The sequence below is a fragment of the Parus major genome, chromosome 1A (assembly GCF_001522545.3).
Source record: "Parus major isolate Abel chromosome 1A, Parus_major1.1, whole genome shotgun sequence".
Classification (NCBI taxonomy): domain Eukaryota; kingdom Metazoa; phylum Chordata; class Aves; order Passeriformes; family Paridae; genus Parus; species Parus major.
In genome coordinates this window covers 31,973,871-31,994,863 of record NC_031773.1, presented here as the reverse complement: position 1 = coordinate 31,994,863, position 20,993 = coordinate 31,973,871, and the positions used below count along the sequence as shown (strand labels likewise).

Genomic DNA, 20,993 nt, shown 5'->3' with positions numbered 1-20,993 from the left:
CTTGTTAAGTGTGCAGTGTGTCATCTGGACCCTTGGCAGTGTTAGGGAACAATTAGCAAGGGATTTAATTTCGATGTAACTCTCTGGTTCCCACAAACATAAACACGGAGACCAGATTAAAAACAGCCTGCAACTCCTACCCCTCCCTTACACCTATCTTTTAAAACCGCTGCAGGGCTGATTTACCAAGTGTCAATAACCTGCTGCCTCTGCAGTACTTCAAGCCTGCATCCTTGGAGACGAAACTTTGGCAGAAACCACCTTGTGGTTGTACCTTGCCAGCGACATTCCTCCACTGCAGACAGAGGCTGGCACTGCAAGGCTCCTAAGACATGCTTGCCTGCAACTCACCACATCCCACACTGAGTCCTTCAGAGGAGACTAAAACCTGCTAAGTTCAAGTTGAGCCTTTCTCTAAACAATTCCTTGCTCTGTTGAGGAGTCGGTGTTTGTGATAGTCTCTTGAAAGCTGGTAGGTGCAAGGACACCTGGTACCCTGCAATGCTGTGTCCCTGCCAGAAAACTGCTGGAGATTAAGGCACTGTATGCATAATATTCACAGTAAGTTAGGGGAAAGCAAAGTCAAATTAGTTCCCTAATATCCTGTAGTGAAGGATGCAGAAACATGACATAAAACCACAAATAAGGAAGCAGAACAGAATTATTTATAAAGAAATTTATTTTATATTTGTGTACAGCAAATATATGAAAACAAATTTGATTTGAAAAATGTATATTTGATTTCTTAAAAGTATTGAACCCTCTTATGGAAAGGTTTTAGTTATTAAAAAGGTACAGAAGGCTAAAATTATACTCAAATAATATATGTGTGTGTACATATATATATATAAAAAACATGTGCAATTTTATATATATATATAGTATATATAAATAACGTGTGACTTACATGACTTTTAAGGTATCTTATTTAAACATCTGAGTAAAATAGAGATATTAGAAAATATAGTTTGGTATTTCTACACAGTTTGCATTCAGTTTTTATAAGCATCTAGACAGTGCAAAATTTAAACATACAGAAATATTCTATTTTTCTATACATTGTGCTCAGCTCCCAAGTTTCCTCTGTCATGATCATCACCAGACTGAACCAAATTTGGAGGGTTCAATACTAGCCCTTACTAGCATCTTCTAAGAGCAATGAAAGGAAATCTGTCTTACCTTGCACTGTGCTGTGGTATAGCTTGGGCACAAGAACAATGCATTTCCTATATCAAATGATCTAACTCCCAGAGATCACATACACCTCACCATATTGATTCATTTCACTGCATCCCATATCCTGCAAAAATAAATCTCCTGTAGGACAGCATACATTACTGTGTTCTGAAGCTTAAGTAATATATTTCTTTAACATAAGGCAGGAATATACTGAAATTTGATAATACTTAAATCGAAGAGCAATCTGGAATTAAACCACATTTATGTACCACATTTTTATAGATGCTGCCTTTTTAATGTTTATGTCAGAAAATGTGGTAGAGAAAACCTTCTATTCTTTAAATAACAGCAAAGGATAAAAGCAGCCCTTCTAGAAGAAATTGCTAAAACCTAACAACACTAGGAAAAACTCGGCTGTCTTGAAACACCAAAGGTCAATCTGCACAACCTTTCCTGCAGCTAAAGAACAATTCCTTGCATGACATCTGGGGGAATACTCACATGAGTAGGTGCTCACTGCAGCAGAGCCCAAGTGTTTTAGTTGTAAATACTTATCATTCTTATTTGCATCTATTAAATGTTAAGGTGCGGTATGTCTTTTTCATGTCTTTCTAATGTTGTTTAAAAAAAGGCAATTATGACCATTCCATATGCTTTCACAGTAGCTATATTTTAACTGAAGGGTGTTTGAACCTTAGATAATATGTTTATTATCACTGACATAAAAACCTCAATCCTGCTTCCATAAAAATCAGTGGTTGCTTTGTTCCTACTAAAAATAAAATTGGATCCAAACATGTTAGTCACAAAGTTTGCTAGTAGAAGTAAATACTGTATTCATTAAGTCACTCAGTGTTTAAAGGCAAAGTGGCGTTAGCAAATACTGTATAGTATAACTTAAAGAACAGTATTATGCACAATTCTAAGTGTTATTCAACAGAATCAAAAAGTAGCTGTGAAAAACATCTTATTTGACAGTGAATTTTGCTACATGAAAATTTCTGGAACTGTGACAGGCTTTTTTTTAAAATTAATTTCTTACACCAACACTGTCACTCATGTCCTACATTTCAATTGCACAAATTAAAGATTGGATCTTGTATGCAGTATGCATCCAGACCAGCTAATCTTTAAAACTGCATATGTCAGGAGGGTCTCCCTCTTTCTACTTCATTCATTCCTAAACTTCTCTCTAGCAGAAACTGTCGTGTTTCTGAATCCTTGCAGCAACTGACAAGATAAAGAGCCCAGTGTCATCCTTCATCTACTTCACTTTGCAAGTTTATCTCTGCACTTGCCCATATAATTACCCCCTGCGGATTTCAACTTTAATTCAGATTTGCATTACACTTGTTGAACAGGCCTCAAAAACAGACAAAGCCTCATTAATAACCTGCAAAAGTGAGCCTTACTAGTTAAAACTTTGATTTAAATACTAAACAAAGGGGAAACACAGATGCTGAGACAATATATATCCTCTCAACCACACCCTTGAAATTTTGGCAGTAAATTAGCCAAAGGATGGTTTTAACATCTCATACATCTCTTTCAGTTGGGAAGGAACAGCCATAACTACAAGTTTTTGCAAGGTGTGGCTGATGCTGGGAGATGGTTGAATACATATGAGCAAAGTCTGCATGCCTCACATGTCAGAACAAAGCAGAGATGTGCTAGAAATTCAGGATTTTCTTATGCCCAGAAGTTTCCTATAGACTGGAGATAAACGCAAGTCCCATTTCCCAGGCAAAAAGGCATAGTGTGTAAACCTAGAGTAACATAGTGTTAAGAAGAAACTAATAACTAATGATGTCAAAGCCTCTCAATTTAAAGATTCCCCAAAGAAATCTCAAAGAAAAGAAGAAAAAAGAAAACCTGTGGACTCAGTCAATACATTTTCCAATCCAATTATACAGTAAATGCACTGGCAGGCAAGGCCTCAGTTCTGAAAAGGTGAAGAAGAGGAAGGATGGTGCAAAATGCTTTCATAGATTTGAACATTCTTAGCATATAAGAGAGCAGGCAACTTGAAAACTAGAAAACATTCCTTGTAAGATGTGTGGGATCAACAGTTTTCTGTAGGCTCTGCTTCATCCTACAGCTCAGCTTTGCCTGTTTGGGCAGGACTGGCATTACCGCTGCCTTCTCCGGCGTTATTCTTGTCTGCTGGCTTGAAAGATAACGAAGCAGAGTTTGTGCAGTACCGTTTGCCAGTTGGGCGAGGTCCATCATCAAAAATATGCCCCAGGTGAGCACCACACTGAAACAAAACACAATAGAGTATCACTGTGTCTGTGTGCTGCTTGATGGCATCACTGTGGTGATAAGCAATGACCAGCAGCTGCTGCCAAGGAAGAGCACCTGTGCCCACATCGACCTTTCAAGTGGGATCGACAATCTACATTTATTTGCAGGAGTGATCCAGGAAGATGACCTTCTGAGATACCAAAGGCAGCTAAGACTCCAAGCCCAAATTTTCTGGGTGTTTCCTGTTATACCACTATGTATGCCTGGGTGGACCACCATCTCTGAGGAGCTGCCTGTTTCCGTAATGATTTCATGGCAGGAGCACAGCTAAAAACATGGTGGTGAGGACAGCAGTGCCCGTGTTTCACTTACTGATGTAAGGAAATCTGGGTAAGAAAGGGACAGCCTCAGCTCTGGGCTTTCCTCAGCCTTCAAACATCTGCTACACTGCTTGGTTAAAAAACATTAAACCCTTTGGTGAGCCTGGCAATGACCTAAAGCACTAAAGATATTCTTTAGACTATGCTCTCACGCTTCTTTTTTTTTCCCCCCCTTTCTATAGCCTGGCACTCTTCTGAGCATCAAGGTTCTTCTGGGTGCACTTCTTGACCCTGGAGGGGATGGAGTTCAGCCTACTCACCTCATAATAATTTCTATAGTATATACAAGATAGGGACAGGTGGCAGAAAAAGACCTGTAGTGCAGATATGTAAAATATTTCTTAATTAATAATCTTTGAGAGTAATTATAAATGATGCTGAATTTTGCTTTCTGTAAGTACAAATGTTCTGTTGCCACTTTTGCTCTGTATGAATCAGACCTAAACACTTGTACTGCTATTGAGGGTGAACACTAATCCTGTCTGTAAGAAAGGTAACAGTGCTTTGCTTTACAAGGACTGCTTTACAAATACAATATTTTGAAGAAACTAACCCTCCTGATCAAAAATTAAGATTACTATCAGTGCACATTACGGCTGACAATTTATCTGGATAATAAGAATTTCTTGTAATTAGTCACTTGAATTCCACAAGTTCATTTTTACAGCCTGTCATGAGAAACAAAAAAATAAAACCTTGCACTGGAGAAACATTTATCTTGAACAGGAAAGTCATGCTGCTTTACCAAAGAGCCTTGGCCTTTCAAGTCAATAGCAGATCTCAGTGAGAGGTGGAATAATGTAATTGAGATCACAGACCTGCTCATGAGCTCACAGTCAGACAGCAAAAAATAAAGACTGCAAATTATTCTTAACATTTAATTAATTCACAGTATTCCAAATACATAGAGGCAATATTGATTATTCCAAACTCTGAATGAATTAGTGATGGCAAATCTCTGCCCTGCAGTTAATGTGTTGCTAATGTGCTCCTGCTGTTACAGCCTTTAACTCATGGAAGCAGCAGGAAAGGTGTCTGTAGAAGCAGGTAAAGTCTCGCCTCCAGGTTAAACTTTCTCAACAGACTGAAAGGCTGAGGGAGGCTCTCACAGCAGTTAGGTGGGACAGTAACTGCTCACTTATTGACAGCTGAAACAATAATCTTCACTGCCTTCAGGAGCAGGGCAGGTAGATGTGTACCTTCAGTGCTCCCACCTGTTGGTTGCATCCATGCAAACACATCCCACAGCAGGCTCCCTGCTCCTGAAGAAGTGTCTCTGAGACAGACATGGCAGTCCAGCAAGGATCCCAACAACAACTGAGGGCTTCTAGCCCATGGTATCAGCAGAATGAGCTCCACAAGGCAATGGAAAGTGGCATGCATGACTGGGTTAAACAGCAGTTGCTCAGCTTTGTAAGGAAGGAAAATAGAACATGGGAAATAAGTAAAAGGAAGTTGAATGGGACCTAGAGAAAACTAAGCTTCAAGACTTCTTCCTGAAAGACTACTGTCTTGCCATCCTTTTCTTCATTATCCACTGCTCATTCTTTTTATCATTTTCCTTTATATTAAAGGCCTTTTTCAGGTTAGTGTGTGCAAAAAACCTGAGTTGTTTCTGAAAGTGGGGTGTCTTAAAATTAAGTGTTTCACCTGACTATAACCATACATTTGGGGGGAAAAAAAATAACTAAGTGTCCCAGAGAGAGTATTTTTCTAAATACTCAACATCCTAATTAAATCATCTCATCTCAACTAAGAGTGCTTCAAAACCTCCTGGCTGGAAGTGTTAAACAGATCTTTTCCAGACTAACATTTAACAAAAGATAAATCATTCCCTCTCTACTGGACAGAAACAGAACAAGAGAAACTGCAGAGAGAAATGGTCTGTAGAAGTAATATATTCACACACAGACTACAAAGACAATCGATCAAAAAGGTTTTCTTCACAAAACCTGAGAAGCTGTGTGAGAGTCCAAGGCAGTCTCATTACACCTTTTTGTGATGGCAGAATCACTCCAGGATAGAATTACTGCAAAATTTGTTACCTTTTGAGATTGCCCCTCATCAAAAAATTATGTGGCAATTCTCTGTATAGGGGACTCTATAATTCATCTACCCTAAACAGAAATGTATTTCAGTCCTTTGTATCACAGTAGAAGAAACCTGGCACTCAGCTGAGAGTACAAAGGATGAATTGACTTACTGCCCTCCCCACACATAATAGGTGCTGACTGTTTTTCTAGGACATATATACATGCCTGCAGAGCCCCTGAAAGTGAAATAATTATCTGTTGCAGCCTTGCACATGAATATATTGGGCAAAATGAACCGGGATGTTGAAATGGTTAAAGCATTCCAAGTATGTGCTTGGGAGCAGGAAAGGTGGGGGGGGTCACTGCTAACTGTCAGTATGCTTGGATCTCCCAAGCCTCCTGGTTCTAATATGCTGCTGGGAGGCATGGAAAGCAGCTTGCAGTCAGCTGCTGTAGCTGAGAGTTCAAGCTATTGATGTGCAAACACTACTCCTGTGACTACAGAACTTTATTGATTTGTACAGGTAAAAATAGAAAAAGGGACTGTTGAACAGGACAGAGATAAAAAAGAGATGCAACCAGTTTTACACTATTCCTCAACTGTGTTTGTATTAACTTCTACCTGTCACTAATTGCTGACCTTTCAAATACACCCAGGATGTGTTCCAAAAATTGTGAAAGTTATTTCTAGGATAATCCAAGGGATGTATTTGATTAATATAACAGTGATTTTTCCCCTGGGTTTGTTTTCTATAATGAAGAACATTTAAAAAGATTTCTTTTATTCTCTCAGACGGTGGGAAAGACTTTTAAAGAAAAATCAACTACTTTTTCATCTGCAAAGGATTAATAAGGTTTTTGGGTGTGGGAGATGGTATTTCCCTTTGGTTCTACCAAGGTCTGTCATATCAATCCCACTGCTTTGCAGGTTGCAGGAAAACTCCTTTTTTTTTTTTTTGTTTTTGCAGCTGCATGTGTGATCCACACTCCAGGGGCAGGTACACAATGGAGCAGTATTAGCTGTGCTGCACACTTGCTGCAAAGATGCTCACCACTCCTCAAGCTATTTTCCTGTGTGACTTTATCATTTATGGAGTTATTATCCCAGGAAGCTGGAATAGCTAGTAGGAAGTTGCTATTGGATTATACAGCAACCTTGGTCATACTTTTTCCTTCAAATTCAGACTTTAGTTTTGCTTTGATTTTATGGTGTCTGTATGTGACTGCTGCTAATACTGCTGGTCTCAGGTCTGCTAACACTGTTATGTTTGGTAAAAGGTAAATGACATTCCCAGATTCTTTGGCCTGACCACAGGCTTCCTTGGGCTTCTCCAGGAGCTCTGGCCATCTCCTGCAGTGTGTCAGCAAATACAGGCTCAGCAGATTGGCAGTAAGCAGATTTTAGTACTATTCAGGCCTACTAAGCAGAGCTAAAGAGACTGGACTGCATTTTTTATTATGCCAGTAACCGCTGGTGAAGCACAAGCTTCCCAAACTGCAGTCTCATTGCTACCTTGCTAGCAAATTTAGGGAAGTGGATATTCCCACAAAGTGTCAAATGGATCTTCTACAGCATATCATCCATGTAAAAACTTCAGAATTATGTAGTACACATGACAAACTAGCAGACAAGCTAATTTGGTCATTAACATACTGGGCCAAATGCTCTACACAGACTGAAGTTAATGGATACTCTTGAGAAGTTTCTTAACTCACTTTGAGCCTTATATAATGAGGATTTTACTGACTAGTAAGGATGCAGATGCATATTGTCAGGGATAAAATCAGTTATCCCCCCAACAACACTGAAAGAACAGCAAATTATCACTGCCCAAATGAAGCTGCTGCTTCTCTCGGGAGGAGTTTGAGAATGTGGAGCTAGAGGGCTGTAAGCTGCTGGCTACAGCTGCTGAACACCAATGCAGCAGCTTCTCCTTTGCTAGGTAATGATCATGCCATTCCCTTCACAGAAAAGAGGGCAGCACAAAGGATGAGAGAAAGTAGAACAAGACAGATAACGGAAAATTTGGGCATGTTTTGAATGACTACTGACTTCATTATTACAGCAGATGGGATTATTTGAGGCAGCCATTTAGGACTGTGCTGGGAATGAGTGTTGGGAATGAGTTAGCATGGATGCACAATAATGTAGAGTGATGGAATCAGCACACAGACAGTCGCTCCACTGCTTTTGACTTCTCTCAGCTGCTCACATGTGGAGTCAGTCGGACAGGCTCAGGAGCTCCTTTGAAGGAACCCTCTTCAGGAAGACTATTTTTGTAAACTCAGCACCGAGTCCAACCATTTACATCTGCTCTGTAAAATCTCACATGAGACAACAATGTGCATTCCAACAATCCCTTTGTGCCTTCAGCTCTTTCCACCCAGCTTTTATACCTACGACCCATTGTGCTCTCTCACAATTATTACTATTTAATGGAACTGAAAGGTTTGCAAATCTCAAGGAAAGTACAGCACACTCTAATGGTTTTTGCAGCCTTTGCTATCAGAATGGTCTGTGTGGGCTATAAACTAACCTGACTGCAGGATATTTCAATTCGATGCATCCCATAGGAGAAATCATCATTGAAAGCAATTGCATCAGGACTGATCACATCATAAAAAGAAGGCCAACCTGGAAAAGAGGAACAAGATAGGTAAGAAAAGAGGGTGTCTTTGTGGCAGATAGCATTGCAAAAAGCAGGACAGAATCGCACTTTGAAAAATGTTTATCTTACTCCAGAGTATGGAAATAATGAAATGGAGATTTTTTTATCCTAAATCACTTAGGTACTTTGGAAAACTTTCCCCCTGAGTACAGTTGTTTACAGGAAAGGACTAAGCTCCCACTAGCTGCCCAACCTCCATCTCCACAGGGATTCCTCCACCTCAAGCAGTGATATCAGTTTAGCTTAGGGATAAAGGTCCCAGGTAAGCCAATTCAGCTTTAAGCACCAGTTAAAAAGCCCCACAAATTCCACTCTGAATATAAACAGCAAGGCTTTATGAAACAAATGCTTTTACTTTTGCAATATAAAGGTACTTAAAAAATGAATTGGGAAATTGCAGTTTAGAGCCCCAAAACATGCCTTAACCTTTGCCTTCACCATGGCAAACCCAAAAGGATGTGTTCAGACACTGAACCATCACACATTAGAGGCAGTGAGATGATTACTATCATGTCTCATGTCAAAAAACTAATGAGTGCTTCAGATCAGACATGGACAGGTGTAACCATAACTATGCCTGGGTTAGACACTAGTGGATGATCTGCATGTGGTCTGCATCCAGGATAAAACAACTGCACTCACTAATGCACATGTTCAAAGGAGCTGATTGTTAAGCACTGAGCTGTATGACCTGACACCAGATGATGATATGCATACCCGACCTACCAATAATGGCCACTTACCAAAATAATGACCTTCCACTCTAACTATTCCACACTAAGTCTCCTCCTCTCCACAACACAGGTGGACAACAAGACAGGTCTGTTTGGTGACCCAGAAGATACTCATTCCACAGTAACCTTTCAGCCGCTCCTCAAAAGCCATCATAACGCTCCATTTCCTGAAGCAGCATTCCCACATAACCACCTGACAGGATTTAAGGTCATGTCAGCATCTGCCAGTGACCATTTGAAATCTCACCAGCTATCTGTCCTTCTCATTCAGTCTCTTGCCAAATATAACACGCACAGGCAGCTCTTGCTCTCTCCCTATATGACACACATTTCCAAAAATAGAGAATTTCTTGTTTCTTTTTCTAATATTTGTTGAGCATTTGCTACTGATGATTTCATAAAATGACTTCCAATAGGCTGTTAAGAGACACAGCAGCAGCTGTGAATCACAGCATGGAGAAGAATTAAGGGTATATATAGCTTTCCATAAGAAAAGTGAGTAACATTTTCTATACAGTAAAAAGAGATGTGGAAACGATCAACTTTTCTGAATGCGGGTAGAGAAAATGTGTAAACTGGAAAAAGATCCATATGTCTTCAGTTGTATCCTAGATTATTAAATATGGAAAAAGATTCATTAGGATGTAAGCCTAACATATTTTTTAAAACAAAGAAATGCTCAGAAATGTGTTTCTCTTCCTTTATAAAACACACATACAGTAGCATTTCTAAGGTACCTGAAGGTATTGCAAGTCGCAAGTCACAAGTCCTATACTCCCAAGGTGCCTACTACCACCACAATTGTTTCCACCCCAGAACTTACTGCAGAAACAAGAAGAGTCATCCCCTGCTCTCCAGTTATTACAAATGGAAGAGTTACAGACAGCAGGCAGACTGAGAAGCTAGCACCCTGAACAGGGAAAATATCCCACAAAACAGGAACTCAAAACAATGCAGCAATGCTAACCGTAAAAAAAAACAATTTATAAATCCTTCCCCTCATGCAAAATGTTGCTGTTGAACAACTACTTTCACAAACAGAAAAGGAGTAAGCATATGACAAGTTTGTAAAAGGGGTTATCCTGTTGACAGAAAAATAGTTGTTTCCTAATTGGTGGCTCCTTTCCAACACCATTTGTCATCTTCTTAGCTGGGCCTCTGTCTAATGAAAATGGAGGCCTTACACAGAGCTAGCCAGAATATTTTTAATGAATTTTTAATGAATATTTTTAATGAAGCCTTTTTTGTTTGGTTTTGTGTTTTTTTTTAAAGTTATTAATTTTGCAAAGCAGACATACCAGCTTGCCCTTGTGCAATGGCAGAGGAGTTTCAAAGAGAGAGCTCTTTGGAACTACCAACTATCTCATCATGTGAAAGCCTTTAGAGAAGGCAAACTTCAGGGCTGCAGAAATTCTCAAAGAAAACCATGCCCCCTTCATTATAGCAATGAGGGGGGAGTTTCAAAGACTGCAAAACAGAAATTGAAGCAATCTGTGTCTTGCTGAGAAAATTATCTTGTGAGAAGAGCTTGGAGGAGAGGTGTTTATGTCAGCTTTGACATTAAGAAAGACCATCCATCCTTCTTTCTCCAGATTACTCCTTTTGGTCTTCCCATTCACTATAGAAAAATTATTTGCTTTATTTGGATGCACTCCACGCACTTCTAAAAATGAAGTCACCTGAAACCTATACAAAAAGGCAAGCTTCTTCTAAAGTAGTCTTTGTACCCAACTGGAGTGACTTCAGATTAGACTGTCAGTTCATGCTACATGTGACACATGCTCCAAAGGCTCCACCACTGCCACATATGGTCCCCAAGAGAGGGACTAGGAAACAGATATCCACAGTGTGTGCTTTTAAATCCCTGCCAAGCCATATCTTCCTGAGTAACATGTCAGGCCAGGCACCAGCATTCCCAGGACAAGCCACTAACTCTGTGAAGGTTAACTGAAAACTGAGCAAACCTTGGAACAGAAAATGTCCTGAAGGGCACAGTGAGACACACTGTCATTCTGTTGACCCTGAGAGGAAGATGAGTGAATTTCTCATTGAGCTCATGAACCAGACTGACCAGAAAATCAATCCCCTTTTGCAGTCTCATTTCGTCTCCTGAGGTAGAGTGGAAAACCCATCTGATAGTTTCCTAAACCTTCTTGCAACATTTTGTCTACTTCAAAACCTGCCAGGAACAAGCTGTAGCAGCAATAGTCTGCTTGCCTTCATATCAAGCACCTCCCACTGGTGTAGAAAGCAAGCCTTAAACTCTCTATGTAAGTAGTAAATAGCCCAGCAGTGGCCTCCACTTTGCAGACCTCAGGCCACTTCATATGTCCCTCTTGCTGCAGCTCCTCCACTCCTGCCTCCTTCCTGCTGTAAGGCTGCAAAATGGTTGTCTACCTTGATATTTTAGGCTGCTCTAAGTTGTGCATTAAATCTTCAGCCCACCTTTGAAGGCCATCTGTTAGTTGTTAAGGGCATGCTCCTGTAGGGATAGGGGTGAAGATGACCATTTTGGATATCTTCTGCTAAGCTGAGAGAAACAGTAACCCTTATCACTGCAGAGGCTGAGCGCTGGTGGAGACCCTTTGCAAACCCTGGTTCTGAGACTCAACCCTCCTTGGGTGATGGCCTTCTGTCAAATCTAGTCCATATCTGATGTGCAGCTGTAGCCAGACCATCTTTCAAAGGATGGTAAAACATACTACCTAAGAAGAAACAGCCTCTGGAGGAAAGGGGCAAAGGGTAATTGCAAGAGAGATGATGAGGGTGGGAGGAGTTTCCCAGATGAATGAACAGCTTCAAAAGACATTCACACTTCTGTGTGTGTGAACAGCAGCTAAGATTCGTGAATACATTTATCCTTGAATGTAAAGTTTAGTTTGAGGGGTAGTATGACACAGTAAGTGCCAGCAATTTTTATTGCACTATAGACATTTTGAACGGGTTCATTCTTAGATTCACAGACACTGCACCACACTGGCAACATAAACAGGATTTAAAATAGGAGTCTATCATGTTTGTGCTCACTCTAACAAACATTTGAATGGGAGTCAAGCCACTATGTCCTAATGGCCAGTTTGGCAAGCCACAGAGATTAATAGTTTTTCAAATATACAGCAATTATAATTTCTTAGGTCTAAAATACACTAAATAAAGCAATGAAACTTTCTTCTGTCAAGTATTTAGGTGAAAAGCATGCGTAAATCGAACATTACTGACAGATCTTTTCCGCTCCATCCTGCATGAGTAACAGAGGGTCTTACACTGCTGGGAGTCACACACACAGTCATGTCCTATTCTTTCTCTTTCTAGGACTTCCCCCAAATATTTTGTAAAATCTGTGCAGCGTTTCCAAAATTCACTCTACATGCCCTCACCAAAATTGAATATTTTGTTTTTTATAATGGTCCTTATTCTGGAAAAGAGGAGACAGTGGTTTATGCCACTTCATCAAAGAATGCTTTCTTGCCTGGTACTGCCCTGGGCAGCAACACAGAAGGACAGGGAGAAAGAGAAATGTTGGATCTGGTAATCAATGCTGGATGCTGCTTTTGCCACTCTGGGCAGAGGGCTTCAAATCATTCAGAAGAGGCATCTTCTTTCTCATTTTCAGACCTCCTATTCCAGGTACCTGACTGGGTCTTTATTCCTAGTAAGCCAGCCATGTGGGCACCTATACAGGCAGCTGGCACAAGTTGGGTACCAGGACAGCACAGCTGCAAGTACACAGCAGTCCCAGACAGCTAACAAACTGAACAGTCAGACTGAGATGCCAAAGTAGCTATAATGCCACAGGAAGGCAGCAAGCACAAACAGCGTGCCCACAGTCCAGCCCCCATTTTGCATTCCTGATAACAGATATGAAACCCCAGCAGAAGAAGATTGTTTCTTCCACGTTAGTCCAGGAAGCTCCAAAGACCCTTATCTTGTGGGCTGCTCCAGGATTCTTTCTTGGGGCAATGCTGACCTCATGCAAAAAAAAAAAGAGAGACATTTTGTTCTCATAAGCTTTTGGAAAGTCCAACTGCTGATTGATTGATCAATTTTAGAAGCATCTCAAACCTCCTTCCAGTTTTGCAAGTTTGCACACATTTTATTGGAGTTAGATCAGATCTCCAACTTCATAGTAGATGGATGCAAGCACTTAGGCAGCTAACCGTTAGATTGTGCGTCTATAATTATTTGCAGAAGTGAAATGGCAGATTGCTTTTGAAAATCAGCCCTGCAAGGCTATTTTTCCCCTATCCTTAACTAATATGCCTTTTGACATTTTTTTGAACAGCACAACTGCGATCCCAAAGCATGTAATACTCTGACATAATTCCCATTTCATACACCTGCCAACTGGAAAGTTCCAGTTTTTCAATAACTGTGATGTCTGTAGTTGTTTTTCATTTTAGATCTCTAGGAGATTAAATTCAACCTGCATTTTATCATTCTTTGCTATAATTATTCCAAGCATTTACTTCAGTGAGTTATTTACAGATGGAGAAGTAGGGGGAGATGGAAGATGTTAGAACTACCAAATGGCACCAGATGGAAAAGAGGACCTTGACCTGAAAAATACCTTGTTTCTCTGATGTGCTGTATTTTTAGAATTCTGATTCCCTTTTAACCTAATGTGGATTAATGAAAACCCAAAGGCTTTTTAAGGTGGAGTCTCATCATTTATCTTCACTGAGAAGCCATGTCTGTGTAAAAACATAAAGTGTATTAGGATTAAAAAAAAAGGTAATAAAGCTTCTGCTTTGAAACTGCTGTAAAGCTGAAGGGCTTTCACTTTTTTCTTTCTCAAAGGTTTATTGAAACAGAATCTGAAAGACATAGGCATCCACAGCTGTAACTTCTCACATAAAAGTTTAATGTAGAACTACAAAGTGACATGTTGCTATTATGTAGGATGCCTGCACAGATATAGGGCTTTTTTTTTTTGGCTAGCACAGAACATCCCAGGATATTTTTCTTAATATCTCCATGATGATGAATGAATAGTGAATATTCTTATTCACTTATTCACTTACAATTATTTTACCGTCAGATAACACTTCTTTCTGTGGAGGTTCATGTAATTTACCCAAATCTAGCTAGAAAAAGAATCAGGCACTGAAACATTATTGTTCAGCAGCAAACAGCTTCACATTAGATATGGGGAAAAAAAAAAAAAATGGCCATTCCTTTCCAGCACCATCCAGATACAAGAAAGACAACACAGTACTGTTTTTCAGCAGACCATGCTGAAAAAGCATCAGAGTGGTAGCTAGGCAGGGGTTGAAGGGAACAAAACAAAGACAAAAATAAAACAATTTTGGAAGAAAAAGTAAAAAGAGGGCTTCTCTCTAATACTACCTGTCTCTAACAGCAAAGTTGGGCTATTGCAGCAGGCAAATGCCATGCTGGCAGAACAGTGTGGGAAGGGAATTTTTCAAAACAACTGAACTTCTAATAGCAGCTTTTATGAGACAATCGCCATCTGTTTTTTCCTTTATGTTTCTCACTTGGGAAATAAAAAAAAAGTGAAAGCCATGAATAAAGGTGGTATTTGTTTTCTTCCTTTACAGCACTCTGAGCATCCAAACAACTTACCATGAAACAGCATATGCAATCCAGATTTATTTCCTTGTTAGTGGGAGGAGGTTATATTTGTTTAAAATGATTGTTAAGGGAGATCTGAAACTTAGCGTCTACGATTTCATTTGACATCTGAATTTTTCAGAACGAGAGTGCCCCCGATGTCTCTTGAGCAATAAAAGCATGGGGCCTACTCTCTTCAGCAATTAATAACTCTATCACAATACTGCTCTTGCCCTAGCTGCTTCCTTTGTGCTTTCACTGTGGTCAAAAATACTGATAAATACAAGCTGGTTCTTTTAGAGTCTTCCTCTGTAATATTCAACATCTTGAATGTACAAGCTGCTGCTAAAATCTACAGGTAGGCAGAAGCTGGGGTCTTCCTCATGTCTTCTTACAACGATTGAGTTACTAATGGTTTCTTTCTTGGTTCAGGTTCAACAAAACTACTGAACCTAACTCACTTCCTCCCAAAGGACGGGTTTCTCCCCTCATCTGAATAGTGTCTCTTGTTACTTTAAATCATGGCTAATGTTTTTAAAAATATATCTTACACATAAGTCAGCTGTAGATCTTCAGCATCAAAGGAGACAAACAGAACTGTGTGAAGCAGTGTAACCTTAAGCTATAATTTTAAAATGCCATCATGAAATCTCTCAAATAGTTTTTAAAATTTACTGTTGACCTAATAACCTCAGTCCAAAGCATTCAACTTCAAATAGTTGTTTTTGTTTTCCCTCCTAAAGCAGTACTGGTAAAACAAATGTATATATTGCAAAATATCTTGAAATTTGTATACCAATGAGTTATCTGTGCAACTCACTAAAACAGCCAAGATTTCATATAAGATGAGTAAATCAGGTTAGCAGTAGAACTAGCAGGCCTTAGATGGAAGTGATTTAATAAAATGGGAATTCTAATGCAGTATGTTCGCAGAGAAAGTTAAAGAACCCAGCAAATGCAACCTTGTAATAATCAACATCTGGCACTGAAATGAACAGCAGTCACAGATGAAATACATATTTGAAAAATTTGTCATGGTGTCTTTCAAGTAATGAGCATCCACAAATTGTTTGTTGAAATATTTTCCTTTAGTATTGTTATGCATGTCTGGGAAATAAAGTTTGTAAAGATCAGCCAGAACTCAGCTGCACACTTAAAACTGAAACTACAGAGGTTACTGAATTAATTTTAATTCAAAAAAAAACCCCCAAAGCCTGTACTGTCTTTCTTTTGCAGCTATATTCCTTCTATAGTGCATCCAGGACCTCCTTCACTAGTGTGTCCAGTATTGAGTGCTCTAACAGACAAGCACCCTCCTCATTTCAGCTGGACAAAAAGGTTCTCATCTCAACTGTAAAATTATGAAACAAGGGAAAGAGTTATTACACTGATCAAAACAAACAACCCTCCCACAAAATAACAATAAAAAAAGAAAATTTTTGTCTGTTTACTTTATTAAAGGAGATGTCTAGATGGGGGAACTTGGTCACAAACTAAAAATGGGCATAATTTTCTTGGCCATGAAGGAAAGCTTTTGTCAGGATTGGGGCAAACACCTGGGGCATTTAGCTAATGGCAATGTCTGCCAAAGGTTGACAGAACAGAGCATTGAAAGCAGAGTGAAGACAAAGTTTCAAACTACCAGGCCTCTAAAGGCCATTTGGCCACTGGACAAGACTGCAGGAGGAGAATATGGAGAGGTGGAGCATGGCTCCTTCTCATGCCACTGTAGAGAGCAAAACTCTCCTCTTTGCCTAATACTACAGCTTATCCACAAAGCTAGTCCTTAGGACTGATACATTTCTAGACCAGGATTTTTATCACACTGTAGGAACATCTCACTATGAACTACATGCTCATAAAGCCCTGCAAGGAACCTAGCCTTGAAGCCCTGCTTCTCATGAGGAGTGCAAGATCTACCCATTGCAGTTTTATGCAGATTTCTGAGGTACTTCTGCCACCCTAGGCCTCAGGGTAATTTTACATTTCCCTCTGCCTAAGACTTTGTTTCTGCAACATACAGCTGAACACTGTGCCACATGCATAAAAGAATGCAAAAGCTACAGGCAGTACATAAAATCCTAACAGAAGAAAAGAAAATTAATGATTTGCAGGGTTAGATTGTTTGGAGTTGCTGTCGGTTTAGGGGGAGGTTTAAATCTTTTTAACAACCTCTTATGCAAACAAAAAGAGGTAGGTAATAACTTGTACTAGAAAATAAAGACCGTCACAGAAAACCCCGGCAAAAACAATATACACATGCACACATACACATGCTCCTTTTAAGTTTTCTGTAGAAAACTTTGAAAAAAACCACAAAACTCTGTAAGTATTGAAATGGAAAAGTTAATATTTCTGATTGTAATGTTCACCTTTTGTTTTCTGTTACAGCAGGTTAGAGCAAAACATGCCCTTTCTCCTAAACACTACATTTTCCTTTAAGGTTTAAAAGGAAACTGTTTCACAGCCATACAATGTCATCAGTAACACAGTCCATGGAAAGAAACAGCAAAGCAGCTAAAACCAATCTCATCAGGAGCTGTTTTCCTTTAATGCTTTGCTGGGGGAAGCCCAGCCTGCCTCCAGAATATCCCAATGACTGAGCAAGCGTTAACATGAATATGGCTGCTGCACAGGTCAGCTCAGCACAGGTCTCTTATTCTCCTCTGTGCCTGTGCTATTCCTTTTATGACTGTGTCTTTTATGTCTTCTTTTCCTTCTCCATTAGCCTTCTACTATATTTTTTACTCAAATAAATAATTTAAAACAAAAGTACCATACATGAAGTGTTCAAGACACGAAAGCAACTTCGAAGGTATGCTATGAACATTTGTAATTAGGCACGGTGCAAATGTTCACAGTGGAAGTCAGTTATATTCTCTACATGTTTTTGCAGACAAATAATATTAGTTTGTAAACATCCAACTCACTTCAGGGTCTTTTCTTTTATGATACTCTAGGTAAAGAAATATGTGCAAAGGAGTAATTTGCTTAGAAAAGAAACCTGCTGCAATAAACAAGAGAAGAAATAAAAGAGCTACAGAGTACCAGAAAAAGGAAATAGGTTCCTATACAGAAGAAAACTAGAGAGGAAAGATGCTAAGGAGTGGACGCGCAGCATAGTGCCTCTCATTGAGGAATTCAAGTAATTCAAAGAAAACTGTACTCATGCGGATTTGCCTCCATGCGCTTCCCACAACGCCAGGCCAACTGTAGTAGCTTCCATTCACAACATCAGCTACGGATGTTCTTTGGATACTATTTTCTCTAAGGCTGATGGCTGCTTAGTATCTGTTTCCCTGGGTCCCCTCCTCCGGGCCATGCTGCTGTACCAGTGCCCCGGCGCTGCCGGCCCCCAACGCCACTGCTGTGCCCGGGCCATGGTCCGGGCCGCGTACCCCGCCCGCCGCTGTCCCTGCGCGCTGCCCGGTCCCGCTGCCGCCGGCAGGCACCGTGGCTGGGCCAGGCACGGCGGCGGGGGCCAGCTCCGGCCGCGGGGAAGGCAGGCCCGCCCGGGCGGGGGCTGCGGGAGGCGGCCGCCCTCGGCCCGCCCGGCCGCTCCTCAGCGGAGCTGCCGCCCCCGGGCGGGGGGAGGCCCGGCACAGCGCATGGCCTTGTTCTTGTCTCCACCTGCCGATCCCATGAGCGAATGTACTCGAGGGGAAGAGACCTCACGGCCAGACAGACAGACACACACGGGTCTGTGGTCATACAGTCGTGTTTCAGGGCTGCTCCTGCGCAGTCACCTTGACCCGGGAGAGGAGACTGGACACCGACACCTCAAGGGGTGACTAGGCTTTTTCCACTTTTTCCCCTGGGACCGTGGAAGACAGGCCGGGTGCCATTCCGCCGCCTGTTCGCTTCTCGTCCAAGGCATTCATAGGTGCGGCCGAGCCCCGCTGGCCCGGCTCAGGACGGGGCCGTCGTTCCGCGCCCAGAGGGCGGCGAAGGCAGGCGAAGGCCCTGTGCAACAGCCGAGCTGGCACTGCAATGGCTCGGTACATTTCTGGAGCTCACATGTCAAAAAGCATCACCTTCAGTTCGCTGAACCCTTCAAAGGAAGCACACATCAGGGCTCCAGCCTAACCTAGCTCTCACCCTCCTCAGAAAGCACTGAAAAAAAAAAAAAAACAGGGAAAGGATATACAAAGGCATTTCTCATCAGCTGCTAAATGGCCCGGTATACCCGTAACCTCAGCTTCTCTGCTTTATAGCAAGAGAGTGATGAAAACCTGATGGGACAGTGTGCAGGCTGCGCTTTGAGCCACCGGGGTGCATTTCTGGAATTGGACAAATATTCTGAAGTGGACACCTGGGAAGGGCATGGGCAGCAAGGGGAAATACTGTCAGGAAAAGAAGAGTTTAAAAATACTAAGAAAAATTTCTGACTACAGTTTTAAGAGGTGAAGTGCTGGCACGGATCAGTTTTCCCGAAAAGTAGGAATCGAGCTCAGAGCTGGCTCCTGATCTGCTGCTTGAAGACCTCAAAAGCAGAGCAATTTAGACAGCAACTTCTTCAAGGAGTACAGCTAAAACTACAAGGCCATAAAATTCCAGTCAGACACAGGAAATTCTTGGGGCAATTCAAGAATTTTATGAGTCAGAAGATAAAAATCCCTCTGAATACCTAACTAAACTAATCTAATGAAGTAGTCACCAGGAAAGGAGTGTGATGAATCTGCATGTCAGGAAGGACATATTTAAACAAACAGGAAATTGAATAACCTGAAGCTGTTTTCATTTTTACTCCTTTGTGCCCTGCTTCTATTTTTTTTTTTTTTTTTTTTTTTTTAAGGTGCAAACCGAGTTGATGGCTGCAGAAGCTGTGGGGACTTTTTAGTTTTAGAGGAAGTCTCAATTTAAAAGAAATTAATTATCTGGCTTCCTTTTGAAAAGGTGGTAAGTTGTTTATTTATGATTCATTATTTGCACTATTGTAGATCCTTCAGGGCCAAGTGCAGTTGGCCACTGACTATTGTAAAGGAATGAAGTGAAAATAATTGATGTAAAGTTCATAACCTAGCATTTAGCTTTTTCTCTGGCAAGCAGAAGTGAAATGCTTCCTATCAGATATTTTACCCATGCTAGTAACTAGATGGTTCATTCCCTAAATGATAGCTATACCTAGTCCAGGTTCATATTGGTGCATGATTAGATATTGACATAGAAAAGTTGACAGAAGTTTCCAGAGAGATCCTCATGCCCACAAGGGCCTAAACCTTAGATAAATTAAATTTTAAGACCATCTGTGTGAAATCAGTATTATACAGAATGTTACCTCCCCTGTGTTATGGAGCTATACATTGTCTAGACTCAAAAAATAAGTTTACAATTGAATTGTATTGCATCCCAAATGCCTTTTGTCAGGAGCTTTTTCGGTTTATAACATTTTCATTAAAAATTCTCGCATTTAGGAAATGAAATAAATTTTAGCAAATTGCACTTTGCAACAATCATATTAGAATTCCTAAAATTACAAAGATCTAAACTATTCTCATCATGTTGCTTGTATACTAAAGTTGAGTTTGCATTAAAGCCCTTTTGTTATCTCAGGTTTGCCTCAGCTTCAAGGAAGTAAACCTACAGAGAAGCTGGATTTTTGTGCTTTATTTAATGAGATCTGTGATTTCCAACTTCTTCATTCCAGAAGAGACAATAAGGAAAATTCTCTCTAAACAAGCTTTCCTCCAAAACTGCTCTTGGGTTGACTAGAATGTTTCATTATACAAAGAGTTCATTATATGAAAACAAAAATACTATATTTTTATTTTGTTTTTCCTCTTTCATTTTATATTTCATACTAAAAATTGCAGATAAAAAATTGTGCTGAAATAATTTTGAGACAAAAAATGAAACCTTCTTCCTCAAAAGACAAGCTACTGGTCTCTCAGTATCTTCCACAGTCTGATGTGCTGCCGTAGACAATGTGTTAGGCATAGGTTGAACTGACTGCAAACTGCTTTTGTATAAATTTAGAACATTTCTTAGCTTTCTATCTGAACTGCCTGTCTGGATCCTCCTATTTGGGGTTGATGCTGGACTCCATTTAAAATACTAATTGTTTATATTAAACAGACAAGAGAATGTGTGATGTATTTTAACTGTCAAAAGTGTTGTGAACAGCAGCATCTGGAAGAGGAATGTTTCATTCTCTCCATTACCCCCAAGCCTTTTAGAATCCTG

General features: G+C 40.4%; 1 protein-coding gene across 3 annotated transcripts in view; it reads right to left on the bottom strand.

The window, feature by feature from the left end:
- Window positions 1–886: 886 nt before the first annotated feature.
- The window catches only part of MSRB3 (methionine sulfoxide reductase B3), a 79,451-nt gene continuing 59,344 nt past the window's right edge, over window positions 887–20,993 (bottom strand). For all 3 annotated transcript variants that reach the window (XM_019006665.2, XM_015628705.2, XM_015628703.3), the window contains 2 exons: window positions 8,374–8,471; window positions 887–3,436 (listed from right to left, as the gene is read on the bottom strand). In XM_019006665.2, coding sequence (XP_018862210.1) covers window positions 3,272–3,436; window positions 8,374–8,471 — 263 coding nt within the window. In that variant the 3' untranslated portion in view covers window positions 887–3,271. The remainder of the gene's footprint in view (window positions 3,437–8,373; window positions 8,472–20,993) is intronic.